Source organism: Pristiophorus japonicus, chromosome 1 (genome assembly GCF_044704955.1).
Source record: "Pristiophorus japonicus isolate sPriJap1 chromosome 1, sPriJap1.hap1, whole genome shotgun sequence".
NCBI classification, from domain to species: Eukaryota; Metazoa; Chordata; class Chondrichthyes; family Pristiophoridae; genus Pristiophorus; species Pristiophorus japonicus.
Genome location: NC_091977.1, coordinates 66,826,440 through 66,839,451, shown reverse-complemented (window position 1 = coordinate 66,839,451; position 13,012 = coordinate 66,826,440). Strand labels below are relative to the sequence as shown.

At 43.6% G+C, this 13,012-nt stretch overlaps 1 protein-coding gene across 1 annotated transcript in view; it reads left to right on the top strand.

Annotated features, from left to right (window-relative positions):
* melk (maternal embryonic leucine zipper kinase) overlaps window positions 1–13,012 on the top strand; it is a 151,906-nt gene that overhangs the window by 39,372 nt on the left and 99,522 nt on the right. The window contains exons 5-6 of the mRNA XM_070884538.1: window positions 6,767–6,910; window positions 9,327–9,395. Of these exons, the coding sequence (XP_070740639.1) occupies window positions 6,767–6,910; window positions 9,327–9,395 (213 nt within the window). The remainder of the gene's footprint in view (window positions 1–6,766; window positions 6,911–9,326; window positions 9,396–13,012) is intronic.

The window sequence follows — 13,012 nt, the reverse complement described above, 5'->3', positions numbered from 1 at the left end:
ACTGCACAAAAAAACGATTACTGAGAGCAAATCCAAATTGGCCAAGTGTATGAGGGCTGCTTTTATTCGTAGAAAGACAAAGGCCGGAATTTTAGTCTGGAGGCAGGTCGGGAGCGGGAGTGCTAAAAAGCCGTCAGGAAATCCAGGAGAACAGATTTCCTGCAGGCCCTGCCGAATTTAACGGCAGGGCTTGATTAGCATTTGAAAGCTCTGTTTCCCACCCGTCAGCCAGAAGGAGAGGCTTTTGAGTGGGTAAGCCTGTGGCACCGCAAAAAGAAGGGAGCGAGTCATGGGTGAGGGTGGTTGGTGGCCAGAGGAGGATCTGGGCCGGAGGAGCATTAGGGGTGGGGTCGGGGGTGGGCCAGAATCCCTCCTCCTTGGAACCATTCTACTAAATCTCTTCTGTACCCTCTCCAAAGCCATCACATCCTTCCTACATAAGAATAATAACGGACAGGTAACGACCCTCTGACCCATCGCGCCTGTCCCACACAATTGTGATGTCTTGCGTATCACAATATATACATTCCACCCCACCTGAAACCATGTGATATCCTGGGAGAGGCAAGAAAAACACAAAAATACCCCAGGCCAATTTGGGGGGGGCAAAATCTGGGAAATTCCTCGCCAACCAATCTAGGCTATCGAAACTAGAAATCACTCAGGCCCTGAATTCCCTGCAGTACCTAACTTCTGTAAGGGTTGATCTCTGCCCCAGCTAGAAACAGGTCCAGTTCTCGTTTGAAGGAATTCAGCGACTCAGCATCCACCGCACAAGATGGCAGCTTGTTCCAAAAGTCTACTATTCTCTGGGGGAAAAGGAACCACCTCCTAAAATCTAACCTAGATGTAGCCTTGAGCAACTTAACTTTCCTTAACTGGTCCTCCCTAACCTAGTTAATTGAAACAAACTCAACTAGAACCCAATCTATTCCCTTCATTATCATAAACCTCAATCAGAATACCTCTCAGTCTACATTTCTCTAAAGTGTAGAGTCCCAAGTCTTTTTCAACCTATCTTGATACCTAAGATGCTTTAAACTAAAGTATGATGCCCAGAATTTGGCTCGATACTCCAGCTGGGGCCGAACAAATGTTTTATATAGGTTTAGCATTGCTTCTTGGCTTTTGTACTCTATGCCTCTCGGGTTGTATTCCTTGGAATTTAGAAGATTAAGGGGTGATTTAATCAAAGTTTACAAGATATTAATGGGAACTGAAAGGGTAGATCGAGAGAAACTATTTCTGCTGGTTGGGAAGTCTAGGACTAGGGGACATAGCCTAAAAGTTAGAGCCAGTCCTTTCAGGAGTGAAGTTAGGAAACACTTCTAGGGTAGTAGAAGGTTGGAACTCTGCTCTGCAAACGGCAGTTAATGCTCGGTCAATTATTCATTTTAAATCTGACATAGATTTTTATTAACCAAACCTATTAAGATATAGGTGGCTATATGAAGTTAGGTCACAGATCTGGCATGGTCTCATTGAATAGACATTAAATAGCCTACTTTTGTTCTCATGGGCCCAAGTTTCCACATGATTTGCGCCTGATTTCTAGGAGCAACTGGTGGAGAACGGACTATCTTAGAAATCGCAATTCTCCACATTTTTTTTTTCTGCAGTTCTAGTCACTTTGGAACAGAATTTTTTCTTCAAAAGGGGGCGTGTCCGGCCACTGACGCCTGATTTGAAAGTTTCCACAGTGAAAACGTACTCCAAACTAAAGTAGAATGGAGCAAGTGAAGATTTTTGTAGAACTAAAAAAACCTGTTCTACACATTAAAAAATCAGGCGCAGGTTACAAATTAGGCGTCCTGAACGAGGTGGGGGGGAGGGGGGGAAGGGAACTCATTAAATTCTACAATAAATCCTTATTTATACTTATACAAATATTATACAAATAAATCCAACCTGAATAAAAATTTATAAGCAAAGAAAAGATTAAATAAACCATCTTCCTACCTGTGAAAGTGCTTCAGCCAGGGAGAATGCTGCAGCAAGCCTCACAAAACGAGGCAGCCGTTCCCGAAGGCGGGAGGGAGGGAGGGAACCGACCGAACTAACACGGGGGGTGGGGGGGGGGGGAGCCGTTCCAGACGGCGGGCGGGAGGGAGGGAACCGACCGAACTAACACGGGGGGTGGGGGGGGGGGAGGAAGCCGTTCCAGACGGTGGGCGGGAGGGAGGGAACCGACCGACCGAACGCAGGGGGGCGGGGGGAAGGAAGCCGTTCCAGACGGTGGGCGGGAGGGAGGGAGGGAACCGACTGACCGAACGCAGGGGGGCGGGGGGAAGGAAGCCGTTCCAGACGGTGGGCGGGAGGGAGGGAGGGAACCGACTGACCGAACGCAGGGGGGCGGGGGGAAGGAAGCCGTTCCAGACGGCGGGCGGGAGGGAGGGAACCGACCGACTGACTGAACACAGGGAAGCCGTTCCAGACGGCGGGGAGGGACCCAACCGACCGAACGCAGGGGTGGGGGGTGCCGTTCCAGACGGCGGGCGAGCGACCGAACGCAGAGGGGGGGGGGGGGGGGAGGAAGCCGTTCCAGACGGCGGGAGGGAAGGAGACAGAAGGCTGCAGGAAGCCTCAGAAATTGAGGAGCCATTTCCCGACGGCAAAAGGGGGAGGTCGTCGGAAAACGGCTACCTCAACTTTCTGAGGCTTCCTGCAGCCTTCTCAGTGCTGATGTGCTGATGGCAATGTGCTTTTATTAAAAAATGTTCAAAAACTAAACAGCTACAAAGAACTACAAAAATGGCCGAGTGCCAATGTTTCCTTCACACTGCGCGTGCGCGAACGCTTCAACGCGCACGCGCAGCGTTGCTGGCAGGAAAAAAACTAATTTAAATAGTACCCGCCCCCTCCCACTTACAAAATCGGCGCGAGTGTAGGCTCCACCCCCCTGGGCGCCGTGCCAAACAGACAAGGAGCTGCAGGGCGCTCCAGAATCGCGAGTTTTTTTTTTCCGGCGCCGTTTTAGGCGTGAAAAACGGGCGCCCAGCTCGGAGGGGCGCCCGTTTTTTATCGTGTGGAAACTTGGGCCCCATGTATCTAGATGTAGGTTTCTTCTTCTCGTATCCAAGGGATAAACTGAAATAAGTAAAAGCAGTTTCCTAATCTGGGGCCTGTAATTGTAGACTTGCGCAACACAAATTACCCCATCAGTGCTGTAACCCAATGACTGACCAACTGGAACACCAGATGAAGACCCCCTCGCCATTGTCCTTTGGCCTAACTAATCACCTGTTATGGAGTTGGGTCACAGATCAGCCATGATCTCATTGAATAGTGGACAAAATGGCCTACTCCTGTTCCTATGTTCCAAAAGAAACCGTTCAAACATTCTTGCGAGCTGTTATCGCTCCGTTCTGGTACCATCCTTGTAAATATATTTTGCACGTTCTCCAGTGCTTCTATCACTTTTTATAGTATCGAGATAAGAATTGTGCACCATACTTTGTGTGGCCTGACTAGGTCCTATACAAGTTTAACATAACTTCACTACTTTTGAATTCTATATTTTATTAGAAATAAAGCTCAATGCTTTGTTAGCATTTTCAATTGCTTTGCTGACCTGCAATGCTGCTTTTAATAATTTCTTCACCTGTATCCCTAGATCCCTAATCTTGTTTACCCCATTCAATTTCTTATTTTCTAAGCTATAGATGAAGCTTCTGTTTTTCCTACCAAAGTGCATCACCTCACATGTATCTATGCTAAAGTTAATTTGCCACTTAACTGCCGAGACTGCAAGTTTTCGAATGTTGCCTTGTATTATGTTGCATTATTCCTCAGTGTTAGCTATATCCCTAGTTTGATATCATCTGCAAATTTTAATAAGTTTCTAAATCCAGATCATTAATGTAAATCATGAATAACAGTGGTCCCAGCACTGATCCTTGTGGAACACAGCTTTCTACCTTCTTCCAATCTGAATAACTATCTTTTACCCTTACTCTTCCTATTTTTTTTTTAGCCAATTTGCTATCCATTCAGTTTTTGTCCTCTGATTCCACATGCCCTAACCTTTGATAGTAGCTTATCAAAGACATTTTTAAATCAATGCATATGACATCTACTGCATTACCCTTGTGTACTATTTCTGTTAAATCGTCAAAGAACTCTATCAGGTTAGTTCAGCATGACTTAGCCTTTTGGAATCCATGCTGACTACTTTTTATTGTATTTTCTGTCACTAGATGCTCTTCTTTCACTTCTTTTAGTCTAGATTCCAGTATCTGCCCCATCACTGACATTAAGCTGACTGGTCTATAGTTCTTTGAATTTAGTATACTGTATTCGCTGCTCACAATGTGATCTCCACTACATTGTGGGGGCCAAGCATAGATTGGGTGACCGCTTTGCAGAGCACCTCCGTTCAGTCCGCAAGTGTGACTTCCGGTCACCTGTCACTTTAATTCTCCATTCCACGCCCACTCTGACCTCTTCGTCCTCGGTCTCCTACACTGTTCCAACGAAGCTCAACGCAAACTCGAAGACCAGCACCTCATCTTTCGTTTAGGCACTTTACAGCCTTCTGGACTCAACATCGACTTCACCAATTTCAGTGTGTAACCGCTGCCAATCTTTGGCTCCCTTCCCCCCGTGCCCCATTCTTTCTTTTTTTTTCTCCAAGTCTCTAATGACAGCTGGTCATTATTCCGCCTTCACACCCAATCTTGACTAATGTTTTTCTAACTCCTGGCCATTTCAATTCGGCCCATCGTCCCTTTTGTCTCACTAATTCCTCCTGCCTTCTACCCTATCACAAACCTTCCTTTTGTTCTTTCTTCCCCCTCCTCCTTTCAGTGCTTGTTAAGAATCTGTTCTTTCCGAACACGCTCCAGTTCTGATGATGGGTTGTCGACCCGAAACGTTAACTCTGCTTTCTCTCCACAGATGCTGCCTGACCCGCTGAGATTTCCAGCATTTCCTGTTTTTATTCCAGATTCCAGCATCCTCAATATTTTGCTTTTGTATTAGTGGTGTATAGTTCCTAGGTTTTGTTCTATCTTCCTTTTTAAAATCGGGGATGCACAATTGGCCAGAATTGGAGGAAACCACCGTTCAGAGGGTTGTAGAGCTGGAGGACGTTACAGAGCTAGGGAGGGGCAAGACCATGGAGGGATTTGGTAACCAGGATGAGAATTATAACATCAAGGCATTGTCTGATGTGGAGTCAATGTAGGTCAGCAATTACAGGGGTGATGGGTGAATGGGACTTGCTGTGAGTTAGGATGCAGGCAGCAGAGTTTTGGGTGAGTTCAAGTCTATGGAGGGTGGAAGAAAGTAGACCAGCCAGGATATATTCTATGTAATTCTGTGACATGAGACTGGAATTAAAGGTGGTAAACTGGAAGAAAATCTTGAAAAACAAAGACAGAAAAACAGTGTGAAATCTTTAAAAAGGTAATCAAGAGAGTCGTATTCCACTAAAAGCCAAAAACAAGAAAGCTAATTATGGGGTACTGTGGATGAATAAAGAAGTAAAGGGAAAATTGAATCTAAAGAAGAAAAAGCATGCAAGAAGTACTTGGATACTAAAGGAGAGGACAAAAAAGAATACAAATAACTTTTTTTTAAAAACCATCCCGAAGGCAAAGAGAAATTACAAAATCAACTCGCCAGGGAATATAAAAATAAATAAGAAAGTGCTCTATGGACACACAATAAAAATAAATAAGAAAGTGCTCTATGGACACATAACAAAAGGAAACAAAGTAGGGATAGAGCCACTAAAGTATGAGCAAGATAAACTCACAAGTAATGATAGAAATCTCTGAAGTATTGAATAACTACTTCGCCTCAGTTTTTATGAAAGATGATAACGAAATAAACACTTCACTAAAGGTGAGCACAAAATAGACACTACACTAAAGGATGAGCTTAAAAATATTAATAAGTTGGGATAGAAGAGAGAAAATAATTCATAATCTAGCAAAACGGAAAAAAAAACGCTAAAGCCCCAGGTCTGGATGGTATGTACCCACGCATACACAAGAAAACTAGTGAGAGTTAGCAGAGGCACTGGTTTATATATACACAAAGGGTTCCATAGAAGAGGGGGTAGTCATCATCGTCGTAGGCAGTCCTTCGGAATCGAGGAAGACTTGCTTCCACTCTAAAAATGAGTCCTTAGGTGACTGAACAGTCCAATACGAGAACCACAATCCCTGTCACAGGTGGGACAGATAGTCGTTGAGGGAAAGGGTGGGTGGGACAGGTTTGCCGCACGCTCTTTCTGCTGCCTGCGCTTGATTTCTGCATTGTCTCAGCGGTGAGACTAGAGGTGCTCAGCACCCTCCGGATGCACTTCCTCCACTTAGGGCGGTCTTTGGCCAGGGACTCTCAGGTAGAGGGGGTAATGCAAGAGGACTGGAAAACAACTAATGTTGTTTCTGTATTGCAGCCATGCCTTCAGCTGCCTGGGCTCTAGGCTCTGGAATTCCCTCCATAAGTCTCTCCGCCTCTCTCGCTCCTCCTTTTAAGACGCTATTTAAAACCTACCTCTCATCTGCCTAATATCTCCTTATGTGGCTTGGTTACAAATTTTGCTTGCTCTTGTGAAGGGTTTTTATTAAGTTAAAAGCACTCTATAAATGCAAGTTGTTAAATTACCTGTAGTGAATCCAATTTTATCAATAGTATGAAACAAACTGGACATGAAATCAATGTCTTTGATTTGAGAGCATTTAATGTAACTTTCATCTCTGCATGTTCTCTCTTTAAAATCTATTTTATGCTGTACATTCTAACATTTTTATTTCAGTATTGCCCTGGTGGAGAGTTGTTTGACTACATTATCTCAAAAGACCGATTATCAGAAGAAGAAGCTCGGATCTTTTTCCGTCAAATTGTATCGGCTGTGGCTTATGTACACAGCCAGGGCTATGCTCATCGTGACCTTAAACCGGTATGTATTACCAGAAAGGGAAGTATTTGTAAATTAGCAAATACTGTACCTTATATTTGGAAAAAAGTAAAGTTAATGCATCAACAAACTTAAAAAAAATTGTTTTAGGCATATGTGCAACACTGCCAAAGCTACACTTACTCCCCATACTGCCTGCTAAGCATCAGAGGACATTAAGGGACATTATGTGACTGGAGTCACATGTAGGCCAGACTGGGTAAGGGGTGGCAGGATCCCTCCCCTGAAGGTCAATAGTAAATCAGTTGGGGTTTTACAACAATCCTGCGGCTTTCATTGATTTTTTTTTTCTGGTGCCAGCCCACGAATAAAGCTTTATTGAAATCAGTTTCTCACCATGGTGAGATTGGAGCTCCCGATACTGGGTTGCTTTCTCAATAACATTTCCACTTCACCACCATACCCTATTAGCTCCTAAAAAGATGAGAAAAGCTTGCGAACGATATCAAGGGCTACACTAAAGGTTTTTTCAAACATATTAAGAGAATGAGGGTAGCTTAGAGTAATGTTGGCCCCTTAATGATAGATGCAGTTGATATTATAATTGAAAATGAGAAAATGGCAGACTTACTCAATAGCTGCTTGGTATTGGCCGTCTTCACAGTAGAGAATGAGGATAAAATACCAGAGATACAAGGAAACTTACAAATAAATCGGGGAGGAACAAACTAGATTCAATACAAGTACAAATATGGTGATGGCGAAACTAATGTTGTTAAAGATGGACAAATCTTCATGGGTTCCATCCAGGATATTGAAAGAAGTAGGTGAAGAAATTGTTGATGCATTAGTCATGACTTTTTGACTGTTCTTCTTTAGTCTGGTCAGTATTCCTGTAGGCTGTAGTTCCGGCTGGACATCCAAACTTTAGTTGGTAGGAGATTCGTATCGCCAATGTAATATTGAATAGTAAAAGTCTCCTTTATCTAAAAGTGTCACTAAAATTGTGGGATAGTATGGGGGAATTATAAACCCCAAGAATGGATGGGTTGGGGGCAGGTATGAGGTTAAAACATTTTTTTGTTTTTAATTCTTAAACCCGACCCATCTCGCCTCCCATTTTAACTGCATTTTTATTATTCAGCCATGGAGGGTGGGTTCCTGGGGCTCAGGAATCCCGCCAGGTAAAAGGAGGCAAGAAGGGCCAGATCCATGAGGTAAATGCATTTATGGCACTGCCTGTAGGTCAGGAGGAGCAGGAGTGTTTCACCCAGCGCCTGTTAAACTCATTACAGACCTTGGAGGCCAACTCCCCACCCCCTCCCTGCGGCCTCCAAGTGCCCCCTCTCCATGGTCTCCTCTTCTCCACCCCCCCTCCCAACCTCGCAGACTCTGAGCGCACTCTTTCCCACCCACCACCCCCCCCCCCCCCCCCAACAGTATTGGAGTACGCATAAACCCCACTCCCTCACCGACTACTGTTCCCCACCTGTCCACTGCTTCCGACTGCCCTCGACCCCCCTGCGGTCTCTGATCGATCCTCTTTTCTCTTTTCCCCCACCCCCCCCCGACCCCAGCACGCCATCTCCGGAATATTCTAGTAGAAACACATTTAGACTGACTAAGTGCTTTTCATGTCTGACTTTCTCAGGGTTGTTTTGTTGGAACAGTTATATGGTGTAACACATTACATTATATAATGCATTAGCCATACTGGTTCAGCTGCAAACATTCTAAGTGTTAATCTGGCAAGAGCTAGCGTGACTTTCAGTAGAATGCAGTTGGGAAATGTAGGCCTGTGTGTAAAACAGAACTAGCAGTTTTGAGTTAAATGGATTTATTTAGTAGACTTCAACAATGTAGTTGTGAATTACTGAAAACATATCATTTATGAACCTTGCCTGGAAATCTGTTTCTAAGATCTAACCATATAAAGATTGCCAAGTTTTGTGCTTTGAATTTTAAACTTTTCTTAAACCCAGGCGAGATATTCTGATGGCGCACAACCAGAATAAAGCCCACTTTGTTTCTCGGCCGATACACAGTCAAGTGTGGTATGTGTCATTTCCTGGAGAGCTTCTGTGCTCCTGTGACATCTTGATTTGCATACTCTTATTTCAGTGTTAGGCAGCAGAACATTTGTAGAGTAGTATGAGGCCCCTACATGAAGGTCATTTAACAGGATGTATTAACTTGCCAAGCAGGCTTAATGGGATGAGGATTTACAATAGTGGAATATGTTGGCGCTTCAGTGATGGGCCAGCATTCTGGTTCATATGTTTTGGACATGCAGAGTTCTCTTGGGGCTTGGAGGGATGTTTTCTCTCCTCTCATGCATCCAGTGATTCAACTCTTTTTTTTTTCCAAGACTTATTAATCATGGTGGCCAGGTCCTGATGCAAGGCCAACATTTCAATTTCTGCATTTTTGATAAGTTATCTAACTTTTTTTTTCATAGGAAAATCTACTAATAGATGAAGATCACAATTTGAAGCTAATTGATTTTGGCCTATGCGCAAAACCAAAGGTATGTACAACTGTCGTTATCTTTAGCTACAAAAAGTTTGTGTTCTCTGCGTAGTTTTGTGAAGCTGCTGGTGTATTTTGAATACAAAATTTTGGCAACATTTAGGCTACAGATTGCAGAACAAGTAGTGATTTGTGGCTTTTGTGTCAATGGAGTTTTAGCATTGAAATTTCAGCATTGATGAATACACTCCTAAATACCTAGTTATGTGTTCAACAGGGTGACCAGCAGGTGGCCTATTTTAGTGTATTTTGAAAAGTTTGTATTGTACATATTTTCTGAAACTGTTAGACATTTGATTACATGGTGCTTGTGGGTGAAGATTTTGTGAGCTGCTTGTGTTGGCAACAATAGGTTTTAAGGGCTAGAGATTTTTGTTCTTGGTCACTGTGGTTCAGTCTGGTTGTAGAATGAGGGAGAAATATTGTACCCTTGACCGGATACAGCATAAAATGTATTTGTTTAAACAAACCCTTAATGTAGGTAGTTAAACTCTTAACCTCCCTGCTTTGCTGTACTAAAGAAATAACTTGCATCATTGTATCATAAGGTTTAGATTAGCTATGGAAAAGGACAGGGAGCAATCTAGATGAAAAAAATGTTTAACTGCAGGAAAGCCAATTTCAGTGGGATGAGCACAGATCTAGCCCGGGTAAACTGTAATCAAAAATTGGCAGGCAAAACTAATGGAACAATGGGCTGCCTTTAAAGAAGAAATAGTTCAGGTACAGTTGAGGTACATTCCCACTAGTGGGAAAGTCAGGGCAACTAAAGTTAGGGCTCCCTAGATGACAAAACAGGTAGAGAATACGATGAAGCAGAAATAGAGCACATATGACAGATGTCAGGTTACAAATACATCTGAGAATCAGGCTATATATAGAAAGGTCAGAGGAGAAGTGAAAAAGAAAATAAGAGGGGCAAAGAGAGGGTATGAGAATAGAATGGAAGCCAACATAAAAGATAATCCAAAAGTCTTCTGTAGGCATATAAATAGTAAACTGGTAGTAAGAGGAGGGGTGGGACTAATTAGGGACCAAAAAGGAGACCTATGCATGGAGGCAGAGGATATGGCTGAGGTGCTAAATTACTACTTTGGATCTGTCTTTACCAAGGAAGAGGATGCTGCCATAGACATAGTGAAGGCAGAGGTAGGGAGACACTTGATGGGATAAAAATTGCCAAAGAAGTGGTGTTATAAAGGCTGGCTGTACTTAAAGTAGATAAATCACCAGAAGCGGATGGAATGCATCCTAGGATGCTGAGGGAATTGAGGGCGCTAATCGCGAAGGGTACTGGCCATAATATTCTAATCCTCCATTGACATGGAGGTGGTGCCAGAGGACTGGATAATTGCAAATGTTACACCATTGTTCAAAAAAGGGTATAAAGATCAACCCAGCAACTACAGGCCAGTCAGTTTAACCTCGGTAGTGGGGAAGCTTTTAGAAACAGTGATCAGGGACTAATTTAACAGTCACTTGGATAGGTGTGGATTAATTAAGGAAAGCCAGCATGTTAAAGGCAAATCGTGTATAACCAAGTTCATCGAGGTTTTTGATGAGGTAACAGAGAGGGTTGATGAGGGTAATGCGGTTGATGTAGTGTCGATGGATTTCCAAAAGGCGTTCAACAAAGTGCCACATAATAGGCATTGAAGGTGGCAGGGCAGGTTGAGAAAGCAATTAAAAAGGCTTACGTGATCCTGGGCTCCATAAATGGAGGTATAAGTGGAAAATATGATGAACCTTTATAAAACACTGCTTCAGCCCCAACTGAAGTGCTGTGTCCAATTCTGGGCACCACACTTTAGGAAGGATGTGAAGGCCTTCGAGAAGGTGCAGAAAAGATTTATGAGAATGAGGGACTTCAGTTACGTTGATAGAGTGGAGAAGCTGGGGTTGTTCTCCTTGGAGCAGAGAAGATGGAGAGGACATTTGATAAACTTAAGTTGGAATTAGTAATGGGGAACATGGAGATCGCAGAAACTCCTGAACAAATATTTTGTATCAGTCTTTACGGTAGAGGGATAGTTTTCTAGACCAATATGTCGAGGAACCAACTAGGGGGGAGGCCATCTTAGACTGGATGTTGTGTAATGAGAGAGGATTAATTAGCAATCTCATTGTGCGAGGTCCCTTGGGGAAGAGTGACCATAATATGGTGGAATTCTACATAAGGATGATGAATGAAACAGTTAATTCAGAGACCATGGTCCAGAACTTAAAGAAGGGTAACTTTGAAGGTATGAGGCGTGAATTGGCTAGGATAGAATGGCAAATGATACTTAAGGGGTTGACAGTGGATGGGCAATGGCAGACATTTAGAGACCACATGGATGAACTACAACAATTGTACATCCCTGTCTGGCGTAAAAATAAAAAAGGGAAGGTGGCTCAACCGTGGCTATCGAGGGAAATCAGGGATAGTATTAAAGCCAAGGAAGTGGCATACAAATTGGCCAGAAATAGCAGCGAACGCGGGGACTGGGAGAAATTTAGAACTCAGCAGAGGAGGACAAAAGATTTGATTAGGGCAGGGAAAATAGAGTATGAGAGGAAGCTTGCAGGGAACATTAAGACGGACTGCAAAAGCTTCTATAGATATGTAAAGAGAAAAAGGTTAGTAAAGACAAACGTAGGTCCCCTGCAGTCAGAATCAGGGGAAGTCATAACTGGGAACAAAGAAATGGCAGACCAATTGAACAAGTACTTTGGTTCGGTATTCACTAAGGAGGATACAAACAACCTTCCGGATATAAAATGGGTCAAAGGGTCTAGTAAGAAGGAGGAACTGAGGGAAATCCTAATTAGTCGGGAAATTGTGTTGGGGAAATTGATGGGATTGAAGGCCGATAAATCCCCAGGGCCTGATGGACTGCATCCCAGAGTAGTTAAGGAGATGGCCTTGGAAATAGCGGATGCATTGACAGTCATTTTCCAACATTCCATAGACTCTGGATCAGTTCCTATGGAGTGGAGGGTAGCCAATGTAACCCCACGTTTTAAAAAAGGAGGGAGAGAGAAAACATGGAATTATAGACCGGTCAGCCTGACATCGGTAGTGAGTAAAATGATGGAATCAATTATTAAGATGTCATAGCAGCACATTCGGAAAGAGGTGACATGATAGGTCCAAGTCAGCATGGATTTGTGAAAGGGAAATCATGCTTGACAATTCTTCTGGAATTTTTTGAGGATGTTTCCAGTAGAGTGGACAAGGGAGAACCAGTTGATGTGGTATATTTGGACTTTCAGAAGGCCTTTGACAAGGTCCCACACAAGAGATTAATGTGCAAAGTTAAAGCACATGGGATTGGGGGTAGTGTGCTGACGTGGATTGTCAACTGGTTGTCAGACAGGAAGCAAAGAGTAGGAGTAAATGGGTACTTTTCAGAATGGCAGGCAGTGACTAGTGGGGTACCGCAAAGTTCTGTGCTGGGGCCCCAGCTGTTTACAATGTACATTAACGATTTAGACGAGAGGATTAAATGTAGTATCTCCAAATTTGCGGATGACACTAAGTTGGGTGGCAGTGTGAGCTGCGAGGAGGATGCTATGAGCCGGCAGAGTGACTTGGATAGGTTAGGTGAGCGGGCAAATGCATGGCATGGCGAG